Genomic DNA, 17,526 nt, shown 5'->3' with positions numbered 1-17,526 from the left:
ACAGAGTTGGCCAGTTTGCTCAGCTCTTTTTAATGGATGTTTCCTATTTCTTACTTCTGAGATTTTTTTTTCTTTACTCTGATTTCTCCCATGAGGAACAAATAAGAGATGAGAAAAAATTTTCCCTAGTCACTATAGTGATAAAAATTCTTTTGGTGTGCCCACAAAGTGTTGCTGACTTTAACACTAAATGCCCTGGCTGAAGACTCTCTCCCTTAAGTTCTTGTGTGTTTGAGAACATTATGTATGCTGAGAAGTTCTTGCTACTCAATACAGAAATTTTCCCATTCCCTATATTCTCAGAGACCCCAAGTACTCAAGTCTTCTTGATCTTTCCACAAACTGGATTTCTCCCAAGTTCCATGTGATCTTTTATGTTCTGGATGTGGAGAGACAGTGAAAGATTTGTAACTTTTAATGCCTGCCAGGTTTCCTTTGCATCTGAGCACTCACTGAAGCCTTTTCCACACAGATGGTGTAAAGAGTTTCTCCCCTCGGTGGGTTTTCACATGACTCCTTAGGGACGAATGGTCACTGAAGGTTTTTCCACAAACAAGACATTCATAAGGCTTTTCCCCGGTGTGGATCCTCAGGTGTACAGTAAGGTTGGATCCTATGCTGAAGGCTTTTCCACAATGGTCACACTCGTATGGCTTCTCCCCTGTGTGGCTTCTCATGTGCGTCTTCAGGGTAGACTGGTTCCTGAAGGCTTTTCCACACTGCCGACACTCCACACGCTTCTTGACAAGATGGGTGCTCATGTGCCTCCTTCGTGACAGGTAATCACCAAAGACCTTCCCACAGGCAGTGCATTCATAGCGTCTCTCCTGAGTGTGTATTTTCCTGTGTGCAGTGAGGTTGGAGCTTGCACTGAAGGCTTTTCCACAGAAATCACAGCCATAGGGTTTCTCCCCAGTGTGAGAGTTCATGTGTGTCTTCAGGATGGATTGGTTTCGGAAGGTTTTCCCACACTCGCGACACTCAGCTGCTTTCTTTACAATATGAATCCTCATGTGTTTCCTCCTTGATGGAAGGTCACGGAAGGACTTCCCACATTCTTTGCACTCATAGGTTTTCTCCACCATGTGGTTCTTCTTATGCAAATTGAAGTTGGACTTCCAGCGGAAGGCTTTGCCACACTGTGTACACTCATAAGGCTTCTCCCCCGTATGGTTCCGGACATGCTCCTTCAGGTGGGAGGGGTGCTGGAAGGCTTTTCCACAGTCCTGACACTCATAAGGCCTTTCTCCAGTGTGTGTCCGCTTGTGGGCAATGAGGTGGCAGCTCCTGCCATAGGCTTTGCCACACTCATCACATTTGTAGGGTCTTTCCCCAGTGTGAACTCGCATGTGTATCTTCAGAGCTGAGAGGGTCCGGAAGGCATTGCCACACTGACTACAGTCAAAGGGCTTCTCTTTCAGGTGAGTTCTCGTGTGGCTCCTTAGAGCTGAGGGGTCATTGAAGGCTTTTCTACAGTTACTGCACTCATAAGGCTTCTCCCCAGTGTGAATCCTATGGTGCCTCGTGAGAGAAGCACTGGTAGTGAAGGCTTTCTGGCACTGGTGACATTCATGCATTTTTCTCCCATCGTAGATGCGGATGTGCTGAGTCAGGTGATTCCTATTCTTGAAAGCAGCTCCACAGCTGTGGTGGCGATGGGGCCTTTTGCTTGGGGGCCTTCCTATTGGCTGCGTAAGATGAGGGCTGATACTGAAGACTTCAAACAAATGGGTGAATTCAGAAGATTTCTCCAAAAGATGAGACTTTTCCTGTTGGTTAAGAGATGAGAGCTAACTGTGGCATTTATAACACTATTTCATTTTGTTTTTGGTGGTGATGACTGAATGGAAGGCCTGGTAAGTACACAGAATGGGCTTAGCATTAGTCTACAGCTCCATCCTCTTTCAATCTTGCCTCAGAATAAATTAGCACTAATACTAATTTTAGTATAGTGCCATGACCATAATAAATAGTTTTTTGTCAACCTGACAGAAAAAGCTGAAGTCATCTTAGAGGAGGAAACTTCAGTTAAGAAACTGCTTCCATAATATGGGGCTGTAGTCAAGCCTATAGGGAGTTTTCTTAATTAGTGTTTGATGGGGAGAGGGTATAGCCCATTTTAAGTGGTGCCATCCCTGGGCTGGTGGTCCTGGGTTCTAGAAGAAAGTAGACTAAGCAAGCCTTGGGAAGCAAGCTAGTAACAGAACCCCTCCATGGCCTCTGCATCAGTTTCTGCCTCCAGGTTCTCACCCTGTTTGAATTCCTGTACTGACTTCCTTCAGTGATGGAACTGTGATGTGGAAGTGTAAGCCAAATAAGACTTTTTTGCCCCAAATTGCTTTTGGTCATGGTGTTTTATCAGAGCAATAGCAGCCCAAACTAAGAGAATGACCAAAGCTCTTTCATGTGAACTTCATCAAAGAGAAAAGGGGGCTTAAAGTGGTTGTGGCACTCACTTATCTCAACTCAGAAGGTGAAAGTGGGAGGATTCTGAGTATCAGGCTATACAAAAAGATCTTTTCTTAGTTAAAAAACAAAAAATTCATGGCTGCTGTGTCTTAAGGCTCCATGTATACTATGCTAAATGCTTTTTTGCATGCAACTTCATTCACTGTTTAAAACCAAATGAAACCCCACCATACATTACAGTAATAATTACTTATCTGAACTCTAAATGAGAAAGTCTGGGGCTAGACTTGGAATTCTGCCCAAGCTGACAATATAGTGGGTCATTTCAACATTAATGGGTTCTATATCACGATTTCAACAATCTTACTCCCAAGCTATTTAAAGGCAAAAATAGCTTTGTATATGTTAAAAAATAGTTTGAACATATACAAACTTTTGTCATTATTACTTAGGCACCCCAATAATAAAACTATGTACACATTTTACATTATCTAACGATAATTAGAGCCCATAGCTAGATATATTGAGGTTCTATGTAGACAACAAAAATGGCATTTTATACAAAGAAATTAAGCATTCTTAGATTTTGGTATCCATAGGAAACTCACTGAAGCCAGCTCATTGGAACTCAGGTCAAGTGTAACTGAGCACTTGTGGAACTCCTGTTTCTTCTAGGGTATGCTACTTGAATGGTTCTTGAGTGAGCTGACTAGTGGCTGCTTTGGGCTTCTCCAATGTGGAAGACACAGATTTAACCCAAGAAAATCTTACCAGTGAAACACTATCAGAAGCTTCCTCCCCAAAAATATCTTTCATAAGAATGGACCACTTGATTTTAGATGTAGTTCCCCAATCTGAAAGAAAAAAAAAAAAAAACTGGAATATTTGATTCATTCAAAAAGTAAGAGGATGGGAATGAAAGGTCATTGAAAAACTTCATTGAAAATTTTAAAGATACACAAGAAAAGGTAAGGCAAAAGGGCAGAGCACACAAAGAATAAAATGATAGTAAATATCAAATTTAAAGCTAAAGGAACACAGAGATAAAGTCTAATCTGATCAAAAGGTTTACAAAAGAACAGATAGAGATTAAGGAAAAAAAAAACCTTCCTTATTTCCTAGTTCACATTATCAGATGTATTTCCACATTAATGTTTTGAATGTTTTTGTTCCAGGGTCCATGTTTTAAAGCATTGATCCTGTGTCGTGAGACTAAAGTGAGAGAATTTTTAAAGGGGTGGGACCTACCTAATTAGGTAACCAATTACACTGTTATTAGATGGAATTGATGTTGGTCTTAGAAAGTTAATTATGTACTATAAGAGAAGGCTGTTCATAAAAGTAGGTATGGCAACCCAGGAATATGACTCCAGCATTCAGGAGACTTGGGCAGGAGAATCACAAGTTCAAGGCCAGCTTGAGATTTTTGAGATTTTTGTCTGGGGAAAAAAAAAAAGAAAGAAAAAGACAAAAGTAGTGGATAGTTATATAATACCAACAGGGGTTTCTCTCAGCTCTCTTGCTTTCTATTACATTGGTTGTGAATATGATTATGCTACCATGCTGTCATGGATATTTTTTACTATTAACTTGGCTGGACTTAGTCTGACCTGGAAATATACCTCTGGGCATACCTATGACAGTGATTCTAAGAACATTTTAACTGAGGAGGGGAAGACCTATCTTGTGTGTAGCCGGAAGCATCCCATGGGATAAGTGGAGGTGAGGCACAGAGTGAATTTAAAGGATAAAGTGAGTTGAGTACAGCATTTGTCTTTCTCTCCATCAGGAAGACAAATGCTAAGTGATTGGTCACCTCACCTTCCTGTTGCCAGGCCATTCTTGCCATGAAGGACTGAACCTTGAAACTGACCAAATAAACTCTTTCTCCCTTGAGTTACTTTGTGCCTCTATACAAATGCAATCTGTCATGTTATGACACAGCCTATACTGTATGGCTGATGGCACCAAGTTCCTGAACTGATACAAATGTGAGCTAAAGAAACCCCCAAGTTGTTCTGTTACAGAAACAGGAAATCACTGAAAAGACCTGACAGCCCAAATGACCTCTGTGTGCCTAGTAGTGGCTCACCTGGGGAAGTATCCTGCTGCATGCCCCTCTCCTCCATCCTTAGCTCCTCTTCTTGCTCCAGGTGTGAGATGAGGCTGGGTTTGCCAGCCTGATACCCTACTCATGGAGAAAGATATGTTGAAGGAGGACTGTGCAGAGGACAACCCTTCCACTAGACTGGGGTCAACAATTTGGGTTTTCTGAAGGTGGACAAGGCTGACTTAGGAGTAGCAAAATGATGGTGTCACATTTTTAAGGAACACAGTAAAAAAGGAACACAGTAAAGGTCTTCCATAAAAACAAAAACTACACATACTCACACAATTTATCATCAAAAAGAATGTGGACTTTTTGTTTTAAATACTAGGAATGGAAACCAAGGCCTTGCATGATCTAAAAAACACTCTACCACTGGGCTATACCCCCAGAATGAAAACTTAAAAAAAATACAATAATTCTTATAATTTTAATTTTTATTCATTTTAATAAAATTCTCTCTGTGTTTATGTGTGCTTTCCTCTGGTCACAGGAGGTCACTGACATCCTGATCTATTACTCTATTTCATTCCCTAGAGAAAGGTTCCCTTACTGAATTTGTAGCTAGGCTGTTGTCCAACAATCTCCAGCCATTATTCTACATCCACCTCCCATGTCTCTGGGATTTACAGACGTTATTTGCAATAACATCCAGGTTTGCACTGTGATTGCTAAGAATTTGAACTTAGGTCATAATACTGTACAGTAAGTTCCCTTCCTTACTGAGTAGTCTCCATAGACAAGAAACCTCTTACCTTAGAGAGTTATGGTAGAAGCTCAGTCACACACTTGAGAATGTTCAATATAATGGGCAGGTGCTACTACCAGAGAACCTATGAGGTGGTTACCAGCGCGGCTTGTTCTAAGCTTTCTTACAAACCCCACCTAAGTATTAGGTCAAAGCAAGTACTAGATAAAACATCTTATCCCTGAACAGATGAGGGAACAATGGCAGCCTACCCAGCGAAGTCAGATTGCTATAATTCTCCAGCATTACATCTTTGTACAGTTTTCTCTGGGAAGAATCTAGCAGGGGCCACTCTTTCTCAGTGAAGTCCACAGCAATATCTTGGAATGTCACAGAATTCTGCAAAACATAAACACTTGAGGTCAATGAGAAACCAGCTCACAAGTCAACAGAGGCAGAATATAGGTACAAGAGATATAATCTGATTTCAAGATATGGCCTGCTGAAGGTTTCTGTATATGTTAGAAGAATATTCTCAGATAGTCTCTTCCGTTTGAGTGATCTTAATCTGACTCACTACATCAAAAACAACTGTGATTTCTTTCCACTTCTAGGGTGGCTGACAGCATGTAGCTTTACTTTTTTTTCCTGTTTCTACACTGATTCTGAGTACAATGCAAACATGTGACTTGTCACATATATAACCTCTAACTTCCCTAATAATAATTAGAACCATAGAGTTTTCCTTAGTGTGCTGGTCCTTTACCAGACATGCACTGACCTGGTGAATATCTAAAAGAATTCCAACATTCAATGGTGGTGGTCATGTCCTAAAATGTACTTGTCCCACCCTTGGGCCTTGAGTTCTTATGTACCTGAGAAGAAACACGAGTTGGTGTATCAGGCTCTGGAGCATGGCAAGCCGACAAACCCAAATCCTGCTGACTGGAATGGTATTTTGGTGGAAGAGGAAATTCTGAGACCTGGTTATCTGTAGAGTCCTCAAAGGACATAGCTAGGACAAGAAAATAAAACCCATGAGATTCATCTATCCCCTCAGTAAGCATACTCAAGTAAGTCACACATGCCCACACAACCCCTGGATATTCACAAACAGGGACAGAGAAGAGGGTGTTGGTGATACACAACCATGAGCAGCACAATATCCTGCATAGGATTTGCTTAGACTCATTACTTGATTTCAGGTATTTTTTTCAAGTTTGGCATCTTTGCATACATGTAATGATGGATCTTAGGGAAGAGACTGGCGTTTAGACAAGATTCACTTATGCTTCACAGTTACACACACAGCTAAAGCTCATCTTAGGTACTTTGACAATACAGCTGTTTGACTGCAACTTGTCACATGATGTAAGGTTTCAGATTTTTATGGCTTTTCTGATTAGAGACGTCCAACCTGTACACAGTTCCAGTTTCTGAGAGATGAAACTGAAGCCTCAGAGTTAAAGTTGCTGACCTTCTCAAATTTATCAAAACACTAACATGTTAGCCTTCACAGATATTAACAAAGGGATGTGCTTGCCTCATGGCAAAAAGCAAAGCAGAGAGAGGAAAGAGGAGCCAGTGTTTTCTGGCTCCCAATTTCCTTTCTTCTACCAGGCACAATTCTTAAAGAGTCTACCATTTCCCCATAGCTCACAGCCTGTCAAACTTTCAATACCTGGGCCTTTGGGGGGCATTCAAGCTGTGCTGCACAGCCAACATGAAACTCCGCTAGGAGTAGAAATTTATTACAGCAGTAAGAACTAATTCCAAAATAAAAGGATATTTTGTTCCTGGATGCCAATATTTTCACAAATACCAAAATTTTCACATCTGAAGCCCAAACACTGAGGAAAAAAGACGATCTGTTATGGCACGTTTTCTTTATTTTGAAATTTGTTCCTGAGGGAGTTATGTATATGAAGTTCTTTGTAATTATTCTGTTGTCAACTTAAAATTGTAATTCAGTAAATATTGTCACGTATTCAGTATCCTGACTATATACTGTATTCCACAAATTTAAACAATTTATATATATAAGTGTATCTTATTTATTTTATATAGATAACATGTTTTGTGGAGAATAAATATCTGTTTTAAAATAAAAAAAATATTTATCAAAACAATAGATCACATACAGCTAGTTTTTACCGCTACCTTCTTCACTGTATACCCCCGACTGTATATATGCTCTTTGTGCCAAACCTACACATGCCCTTAGTCAGTCACATGGACAACCATTGTTCAGCTCACCCATCCTGGCTCAACAGGTTACATATATGGATCTCCTCAATTTTATGCATGGCAGGAGACATACATGCTCAAGAACATGAGAACTTACCAAACATGGGAGACAGACCGAGGGTGGCCATCCTGTGGGGGCACGGGCAAACTTAGTGGAATGTAGACTACTTGAAGAGGCACTGCTTTTCCAAGCTGACAACTGCCACAGGGGTCCTCAAAGGCTCTCTCTCTTACTCAGTAAAACTGAATTTTGTTTCTTGGCATTTCCTCGCCCCATAAGCTGTCTGATTATGGGCCATCATCAACCTAAATGAAGAGAAACTGAAACTGGAGGAACAGCTGCTGTGAGCTGCTACAAGGTTGGTGGGAACCAAACAAACTCCTCTGCTAACCCGAGTGCTCTTAACTGCTGAGGCACACCTTCACGCACTTATTTTATCTCTGTACTTAACGTGTTAAAAGCGACTGCACAGGAGGACAGCTAGACATAGCAATAAAAACTTGCATATTTTAAAACCTAAAAGAAAATCTTCTAGACATTTTCAAAATTACTACCTTTGAAGAAATACTTAGTTCAACTTAAGCATTAATTCCCTCTGGATAGATAATGTGTTACCTTGATGATATGTATAATTTTAATTACATATTAGAATTTAATTCCCATTCACTTTCAATACCCTGAAAGAGAGACACACAGAGGTATAAACTTGAGAATGACTTAAGATCTGAAGGTGTGAGCTAGAAATGGGAAGAAACCCTAAAAAAGTCAATCCTAATATTAACAAACACATTACGTATATGTCGTACTCAACTATGCATATACCCACACTTACCAAGCTGAGGAATTAGTTTTGGAATTATTAAAACTAGGCAAGGATACAAAACATATTAAAAACAGAACAGAATTTTATAGCTGGCCTATTAATCTGAAAATAAGAAGAACGGATATGACTGGAGGATATAATTCAATGATAGAGAACTTGTCTGACATGAGTAAGAGCTCTGGCTTTCATCTTCAGCACTTCAAAAGAACTGGCCGGGGAGATGGCACAATGGATAAAGTGGATAAAGTGCTTGCCATACACAACTAAGAATGTGATTTCAGATTTTAACACCCACACAAAAAGCTGCCTATGGTAGTGCAAGTCCGTGACCATATTACTGGAGAGGAGAGGGGATGATCCTGGAATCTTACTGCCAATCAGTCTAGCCAAAACAGCAACTTTATGTTCAGTGACAGACTGGTCTCAAAACAATAAAGGCAGATGCCAAATAGCAACCTCTGCTTACAAATATACATGAAAAAATACCCATACACGGACATGTGCACATATGCACACAGACACAGGTGGGAAAAGAAACAAACAAAAAAAAAAAAAAAAAAAAAGAAGGAAGAGAGAGAAAAAAAATGGAGGAACCAGGTATTTATATTATGTGGCCAACCTTGTCCCTCCTCTTTCTTTCCTACATCCTCCATCCAAATGGTCATGTCACACTCAAAGCATATGCAAAGTTTTAGCTATACCTCAGCATCTACACTGCAACTGCTTTGATCCCAGACCTCACCCCTCTTCCAAATCAATCAGACTGGTACCCAGCTAGTCTCCTACGTCCTGTTGCTTGTAAAATATATGTAACACACACATCTTTGCTGAAAACCTTCTGATGGTGTTTCATTTTCCTTAGAACAAGGTCCCACACCCAGGCCCCCACTTATGCTAACTCACACTGACTTCTTTGCTGAGCTTCATGCCCCCAGACATGCACACATATCAGGGACTTGCTATCTCTTGTTCCCAATGTTCTTCCCTACATTCAGTGTTTTCTCTTGCCTGGCTCTTCCCTTCAGGATTTATTTATTAAACTTTAAGGCTTTTGAGATAGTCCTTTCTATCTGTTCTACTTACTTTGCAAACCCTTGCCTTTTTCCATCCATTTATTTTCCTCCAAAATACGTATGTCCACTTAATACACTTTACTAAGTAATTTAGTTTTTTGTTTTTATTTTTTTTTCAAGACAGAGGTTCTCTGTGTAATCTTGGCTGTCCTGTACTCACTTCATAGACCAGGCTGGCCTCGAACTCACAGAGATCCGCCTGCTTCTGCTTCCTCAAGTGCTGGTATTACAGGCATGCGCCACCATGCGTGGCTCACTTTACTAAGTTATAACAGGCTATATTTTACTACAAATAGACAAATCTGGACCTAACTAACCAATAAAGTAGAATTTAGAGGTGGGACTACACCTTAGTAGCAGAATGTTTACCTAGCAGGCATAAGGCCCTGGGTTTGAGCCCCAGAATCACACAATGAAGGGAAGAAGGGATGAAGGAAAGGAGGAAGGTAGGAAAAAAAGTCTTACAAAGTTTGCTGTGCTCATCCTCACAGAAATGAACACATTCTAAAGGCCCCTGATATCCTTCTCTTTACTACTGGACTACTGAGACAAATCCAGAAAATAAAATGTGCCCAGGAATCTCATGCTGGGAGAAGGAACAGGCTGAAGTCTGGTGCCACTCAGACAGGGAACCTATGAACCATAAAGAGATTTCTGACAATTTACCAGATCACCTTGCAGGACACCACACATGCACCTGAGCTGTTAACTATTTATACGCTGCCCCTCTGCTTAAGCTGAAATCTCATCTCAGCACCAGTACATGGACTTGGACAGTCACTGCGTCTCTTTTTCCCCTGTGGACTCACTGAATGAGTATCCTTTTCCTAATTTTCACTTTTATCTTTTATCGAATTTGTATTCTTACTCAAAATATTCCAGGATTTAGAGAAGAAAAATCTTCTGCCGCATTTTAGGAGGATGGCTGGCATAGGCTTGAAATAGACAAGAAAAATTTACTATAAAATATACTGAAAAAAATTAGCAAATTTGAGTCCCAAATGTCAAGAGAATGTGTCCTTTCAAAACTTAGTTACAAATACAAATTCAGTGTACCACTGGAAAGTCAATTGTTTTAACTTCATTAGTCATGAAAAACAAAACCAAACCCCATTATCTGTTTATTCATTCAATATAACATTATGGCCAAGCATAAGGTACTTAAATTCATCAACACCTGAAAGACAGTGGGGAAAAAAACGGAAAAAAGAAAACACTTGGTAGAAGACTAGATCAACATACCAAGAAAAGAGGTAAAACAAATGAGGAAAAAAAATACCTCCAGTAAAAGTTCCTTGATGTAAAAAATAGAAAGAAAAATATTCCAGCACATGGGAATTCAATTTCACTTAGCGACAGGACCACCAATGATTCTGCCAGACAAATTCATTCATGATATTTCAAGTCTCCAACCACACCACAATATAGCCAGTGTGTATAATTCAAAGGAAGCATACACATTTACTTATTTTGTTCAGGTGATAAAACTGCCTATGAATAACATCCAAATACTGTACTAAATTAGTAGAAATAAGTATTTTTAGCAAGAATGTTCATCTCAAATTCAGTAATTATAAAACAGTTTGAAGAAATGTAACTGGAAACCCAAAGTCAAAGTTCTCAGTTATAAATAGCAACAGATTAACTATAAAATTCAACCCATAAGTAAAATGTAACTAATAATAAAAAATAAAATAAAAAATAAAAAAATTTCAACCCATAAAATGCTGATATTCTAAAGATTTATCTACAGATCCAACACACTTTGGAAACAGGAGTCCAGTGCCTGAGGTTTTATAATCTCATTTTAAAATATAAGGTGTGACATTGGTGGAAAACACTGACTACCTGTTAAGTACAAGATACTTAGGAATATCTAGATTACAAGAATGGCATGCTTGCATCAGTATGTACAAAACGATTTTTATTAAAATATGTAAGAGTACAATATGCATCTGGGAAACAATAAAATCCATACAGTTAATTACAGGGGAGAGAAAAATATACACTATAACAATTGTCACCTTCTATATTTGAAATAAAAATTTGGCCTCTGCAAAGAATATACCTGTTGCTGTCTTTTGAATTATAAGTTTGAGTGTGAAAAGTCACGACCTTCTTAAAAGGCAGAGATAACATGGGAAAGACCAAAGCAGAAGATCAGCGAATACAGTATTAATTAGACCAACTTTCAAATTACACTGGCAAGTATGTCAAACTGAATTACAACTGTTTACAAGTAATTTACTTGCATGAGAACTGTCAGCTAACAAACGCATAAAGTAACTGTTGATTTAGCGCCGCGGAAAAGGTATGTGCGAGTTCAAGGACAATAAAAGAAACACGGAGTGCTTACGTAGAATTTTAAAAAGAAACCCCGTGCCCAGGGCCACTTCGGGCACTCCGTCGCCCACGAACGCCCTGTTCAGGGCTTTCAGGTCGGCAGAGCCTCCCTACGTCACCTAGGAAGCGGTGAAACCCAAACGCCCGGCCGCCAGCCGCAGGGCGCAGACGCACGCCTCCGCAGGTCCCCGGGGCCCTCATCCCCGAACTTACGGCCCTCTGCTGCCTGGAGCTAACGGGTTAAGTGACGAAACGCGGGCTTACCGGGCTGAGGGTGGAATCCAGGAACCGGAAGTCTCCGCAGCGAGGGCGGAAGAACAAGAAAGTGCACGCAAACGTCCCGAAGGCTTGGGGGAGCTCCAGGGTCCTGCCAGAACACGGGAGAAACCCTTCACCACGCTTCCGCGAGTGTGTCCTACGAGAACCGTTCCCTCAGAGAAATGGCTTCTATGTCACCCCTGGCTACGAAATCTCGCGGAGTTTCACTGGCCACTTAGAACCTTCACGGTGTGCATTTTAGGAAATGAAGCCCTGCAGTCTTGGTCAACTGGGAAATCTCGCGAAACCAACTGAGAGCTTTTCAGTTCTCACACTCGAAATGGTTTATGGGAAATGTAGTTTCTAAGTTTGACCGCCCTGATAACGATGCTCAAGTAGACTGTGTATATCAGGTATATTTTTTCAAAGCTCTAATTGACCCAACAGCATTATATGGGGCCTGTCCTCAGCTTCTTTTTCTATAACCATCAACCTGTTAGCAGTGATTCCTCCTACTTCAAATATTTTGTACACAATCACTATGCTCAAATTTCCACTCATAACCCATACCTCTAACTCCAAAGCCAGATTATCTTATTTAGATATTTTATACACATATTAAAATATTGAAAATAGACCAAACAAACACAAATATAGTAACTCTATCCACTTGTCCATTTCAAAAGCAGTGTCAACACAAAACAGCTCTTGCCTCAGATAAATTTGTTCTGCACACGTGAATAACCAGAAACACCAATTGAGGATGTCACAAAAACAAAACAAAACAAAACAACAAATTTTACCATGGAACTGGACACATGAGATTTTGTTAGTTGCAGAGTGAAGAAAGTAAAAGATCAACACATTTAACAAATACGATGAGGCAAGGGGTGAAGATATTTGGATGATACAGCCAAACAGAGAAAACAATGCTATATGACTGGGCTGCATTCTTAGTTTTGGAATTGGCTGAAATTATTAATCTGTTAATAATACATGTTAAAAATGTTATAAAGGGTTGTTCAACCGAACACGGAGATGGACAATGGAATAAAATGAGGATATTGAAACTTGCCCAAGGTGATTTGGTTTTTGATCAGTGTTCCAACTGCGCATGAAGTTATGAAGTTCTCAGAACCCTGTATCTCTGTATTTTCAACACCCTGGCATGGGCTGTGACACCAAGCTGCAAATCGTGAATTCATTCAAGATCAAAGAGTCTTCAAAGTATGCATACATTTGTATTATTTTTTCTCTTGTTTTGGCAGTAGGGAAACTTCATTTTTTAATGCCTTTTCTTGTCTACCCGCATTCAGTAATTCATAAAATATTACTCATTTTACCTTTAATATGTCTCTTTACCACCAGAACTTACCACATCGAAAGCCAAAAATGTCATCAGGTAGAGTGGTAGACCTGCAGTAGTTATTTCCGGGTTCTTGCTGCAACCTTGTCTCTGTTTTTTTTGTTTGTTTGTTTTTTTTTGTTTTTTTTTTTGTCTCTGTTTAAAGGTGAAATGGCAGCCATAAGCACATGTAGTTGAACAATACAGGAGACAGTTTAGGAAGTTTGTGTAACTTTAGAAGTGCAGCTTGACATAGTCACTAGAGTGGGTAGATCTTGAGGTTTAAGATCTGATTCCAGTGGGAGATAGTAAGATCTGGAGAGGACAGGAGCTCCACAAGGAGAGCAACAGATCTAAAAAGTCTGGGCACAGGGTTTTTTTCTGAAACTGATACTCCAGCCAAGGACCACTCATGGAGATGGCCTGGAACCCCTGCACAGAGGTAGCCTATGGCAGCTCAGTATCCAAGTGGGCTCCATAGTAATGGGGATAGGGACTGTCTCTGATAGGAACTGATTGGCCTGCTCTTTGATCACCTCCCCCTGAAGGGGGAGCAGCCGTACCAGGCCACAGAAGACAATGCAGCCACTCCTGATGAGATCTGATAGACTAGATTCAGAAGGAAAGGGAGGAGGACCTCCCTTATCAGTGGACTGGGGGAGGGACACGGGTGGAGAAGAGGGAGGGTGGGATTGGGAGGGGAGAAGGGAAGAAGGTACAGGGGGATACAAGTGAATAAACTGTAATTAATAAGAATAAAAATTAAAAAATAAGAAGATAAAAAAGAGTCTGATTCCACTTCTGTTTGCTCACTGCTTCTTATCTGCAGATGCAATGTGACAAACTGTATTATCACTCTGCTGCTGGGATTCCCCAAGCACAATGTACTATATGCTCTCAAACTATAGCCCAAATAACTCTTGAATTGTAAGCTACTTCTTGTCATTTATGTTGTCACAATAAAGAAAGTTACTAATAGAACTGTGGGAAAATGAGCATTTACCAAAAGCAAACTTTATTATTATTATTTTTAAATTTAAATTTATTATTTATTACAATTTATTCACTTTGTATCCCAGCGGTGACTCTGTCCCCTCCCAATCCCGCCCTCCCTCCCTCTTTTCTTCCCATGCCCCTTCCCCAGTACACTGATAGGGGAGGTCCTCCTTCCCTTCTATCTGACCCTAGCCTATCAGGTCTCATCAGGACTGGCTGCATTGTCTTCCTCTGTGGACTGGCAAGGCTGCAGCCCCCAGGGGGAGGTGATCAGAGAGCCTGCCACTCAATTCATGCCAGAGACAGCCCCTGCTCCCTTTATTAGGGAACCCACTTGGAGACTGAGTCTATGGGCTACATCTGAGCAGGGGTTTTAGGTCCTCTCCATGCATTGTCCTTGATTGTGGTGGTATCAGTCTCTGCAGAGGCCCCCAGGGCCCAGTATTTTTTAGCTCCATTGGTCTCCTTTTGGAGCTCCTGTTCCCTTTATGTCTTTCTATCTCCCCCTTCTTTCATAAAATTTCACGCACTCTGTCTAAAGTTTGGCTATGAGTCTCAGGCTCTTTTTTGATACCTAGATCAGTAGAGGTCCTCTGTGGTAGGCTCTGGTCCTGTTCCCTGTATTCTCTTGCTTCTGATGTCTATCACATTTGCCCTTCTGAATGAAGATTGAGCATCTTTCCTAGGATCCTCCTTGTTGTTTAGCTGCTTAGGAGTACAATTTTTAGTATGTTTATCCTATATTATATGTCTAATAACCACTTATGAGCAAGCATATACCATGTGTATCTTTCTGCTTCTGGATCACCTCACTCAAGATGATCTTTTCTAGTTCCCACCATTTGCCTGCAAATTTCATGATTTCCTTGTTTTTAATAGCTGGGTAGTATTCCATTGTGTAAATGTACCACAATTTCTGTATCCATTCCTCAACTGAGGGACATCTAGGTTGTTTCCAGCTTCTGGCTATTATGAATAGGGCTGCTATGAACATGGCTGAGCAACTGTCCTTGTATAGGTTAGCATATTCCGGATATATGCCTAGGAGTAAAGCAAACTTTAGCTTTAATGCAATTTCTATCAAAATACCAACATAATTCACAAAAATTGATAGGACAATATTCGGTTTCATATAAAAACACACACAAAAAAATCCATTAGAGCTAAAACAATCCTGAATGATAAAAGAACTACTGGTATCATGATTACTGATCTCAAATTATAGTACAGGGATAGAGTAATAAAAACAGCAATAAATTGGCACAAATACAGACACATTGATGAACAAAATCTAATTGAAAACCCAAACATATGTCCATACTGCTATGGACAACTAATTTTTTTTCATAAAGAGGAAAGAAATACACACTTTAAACAAATGGTGCTGGTCAATCTGGATGGCTGCATCCAGATTGTAGAAGAATCCAAATACATCCACATTTATATCCATGCATAAAACTTGACTCCAAGGACTAAAGACCTCAAAGACAAGGACAGATACACTGAATCTGATGGAAGAGAAAGTGGGGAATAGTCTTGAAGTCATTGGCACAGAAAAGACTTTCTGAACAGAACAATAGCACAAGCAATAATATCAATTAATAACAGAACCCCATTAAACCAAAAAGCTTCTGTAAGGCAAGAGAACACCATTTGGAGAAAGTAGAAGTCCACAGAATGAGAAAAAATTAACCAATTAAACATTCAATAGGGGACTAATAAATAAGATATATAAAAAAAGAAAAAAATTGGACACCAAGAAAACAATTTATATACCAAATGAAAAATGTGGTACAGACATAAACAGAGAATTCAGAAAAAAGGTAAGAACATGCATAGAGAAGACATGGACCCTCTGCTCAGATGTAGCCCGTAGACAGCTCAGTCCCACCCTAAGTGTTGCTGCCCCTGGGCAGCAGCGGTTGCTGAAATCCCAGGACAGAGGGAGCTTGTGCGGCTGAGAAGAGGACAGCTTGTGTAACCCTGGCCTCCAGGAGGGTAAGTGGGAAACTTAAAACCAAGCTGCTGCCCATTTCTCCTCCAGGGGTTAAGAGATGCCCTGGCAGCTTTGGCAGAGGGCAGTGTCAAGGGGTAGCTGTAATGTGCAGAGCCGCCCCTGCTGCTCTCTGAAAGCCAGCAATGCTGTCGGCGAGCCCAAACTCCTGCCTGGATTCAACAGATAACAGAGTGCTTGACATTACAGCTGTAGGAAGTAAGCAAAGTTTGTCTGTTTTAAATGTACTTATGGCCACCACATGATATTTTATGGCTGCTCTTAAATATATATGCTCTGTATTTTTTGGTTATAGATTAATTGTTAGTGGATATGTTTAAAGTTTAAATTTAAACTCTTGTTTAGAACATATATATTGATTTGCATCTTTCTGATGGCTAAGGACGTTGAGCATCTCTTTCAGTGTTTCTCTGTCATTCTACACTCCTCTACAGAAAATTCTCTGTTTAGCTCTGTACCCCATTTTTTTAATTGGATTGCTTGATTTGTTGCCTTTTGTCTTTAGTTCTTTATATATTCTGGATATCAGCCCTCTGTCAGATAGAGGGTTGGTGAAGATCCTTTCCCAGTCTGTAGGCTGTCATTTTGTTCTGACGACAGTGTCCTTTGCTTTACAGAAAATTTTCAGTTTCATGAGATCCCATTTATTGATTGTTGCTCTTAGAGCCTGTGCTGTTGGTGTTCTGTTCAGGAAGTTGTCTCCTGTGCCAATGAGTTCTAGGTTCTTTCCCACTTTTTCTTTTAACAGGTTTAGTATGTCTGATTTTATATTGAGGTCTTTGATCCACTTGGACTTTAGTTTTGTGCAGGGTGAAAAATATGGATCTATTTTGATTTTTCTGCATGTAGACATCCAGTTGGACCAGCACCATTTGTTGAAGATGCTGTCTTTTTTCCTTTGACTGGTTTTGGGTTCTTTGTCAAAAATCAAGTATTCATGGGTGTGTGGGTTTATTTCTGGGTCTTCTATTCAGTTCCATTGGTCCACCTTTCTGCTTCTATGCCAATACCATGCAGTTTTTATTACTATTGCTCCATAATACAGGTTGAGATCAGGGATGGATATACCTCCAGATGATCTGTTGTTGTATAGGATCATTTTGGAAATTCTGGGTTTTTTGTTTCTCCATATCAAAACGACCCTGGGATTTCACTTTACACTTGTAAGAATGAATGGCTAAGATTAAAAACTCAAGTGACAACACATGCTGGAGAGGTTGTA

At 40.1% G+C, this 17,526-nt stretch overlaps 1 protein-coding gene across 1 annotated transcript; it reads right to left on the bottom strand.

Moving 5' to 3' along the window:
• Nucleotides 1-297: 297 nt before the first annotated feature.
• Znf317 (zinc finger protein 317) lies at nt 298-12,208 on the bottom strand. The gene is made up of 7 exons (XM_021627964.2): nt 11,956-12,208; nt 7,549-7,757; nt 6,080-6,219; nt 5,477-5,603; nt 4,502-4,597; nt 3,181-3,263; nt 298-1,769 (listed from the first exon to the last, which is right to left on the bottom strand). The coding sequence occupies exons 2-7, from the start codon at nt 7,577-7,579 to the stop codon at nt 450-452; spliced, it is 1,797 nt and encodes a 598-aa protein (XP_021483639.1). The 5' UTR covers nt 7,580-7,757; nt 11,956-12,208; the 3' UTR covers nt 298-449.
• Between the last annotated feature and the right edge of the window lie 5,318 nt (nt 12,209-17,526).

Source organism: Meriones unguiculatus, chromosome 1 (genome assembly GCF_030254825.1).
Source record: "Meriones unguiculatus strain TT.TT164.6M chromosome 1, Bangor_MerUng_6.1, whole genome shotgun sequence".
In the NCBI taxonomy this organism is placed as follows: Eukaryota; Metazoa; Chordata; class Mammalia; order Rodentia; family Muridae; genus Meriones; species Meriones unguiculatus.
The sequence above is the reverse complement of the archived record's forward strand: the minus strand, read 5'-3'. Positions and strand labels throughout refer to the sequence as shown.

Bases quoted from the DNA above. Each gene is read 5' to 3' on its own strand.
- Znf317 (XM_021627964.2), bottom strand. From the start codon at position 7,579: ATGGCCACCCTCGGTCTGTCTCCCATGTTTG. The intron at 6,220-7,548 runs GTAAGTTCTCAT...TTCTTGTCCTAG, and splicing joins CGGTCTGTCTCCCATGTTTG to CTATGTCCTTTGAGGACTCT. The intron at 1,770-3,180 runs GTAAGATTTTCT...CTTAACCAACAG, and splicing joins CTTCTGATAGTGTTTCACTG to GAAAAGTCTCATCTTTTGGA.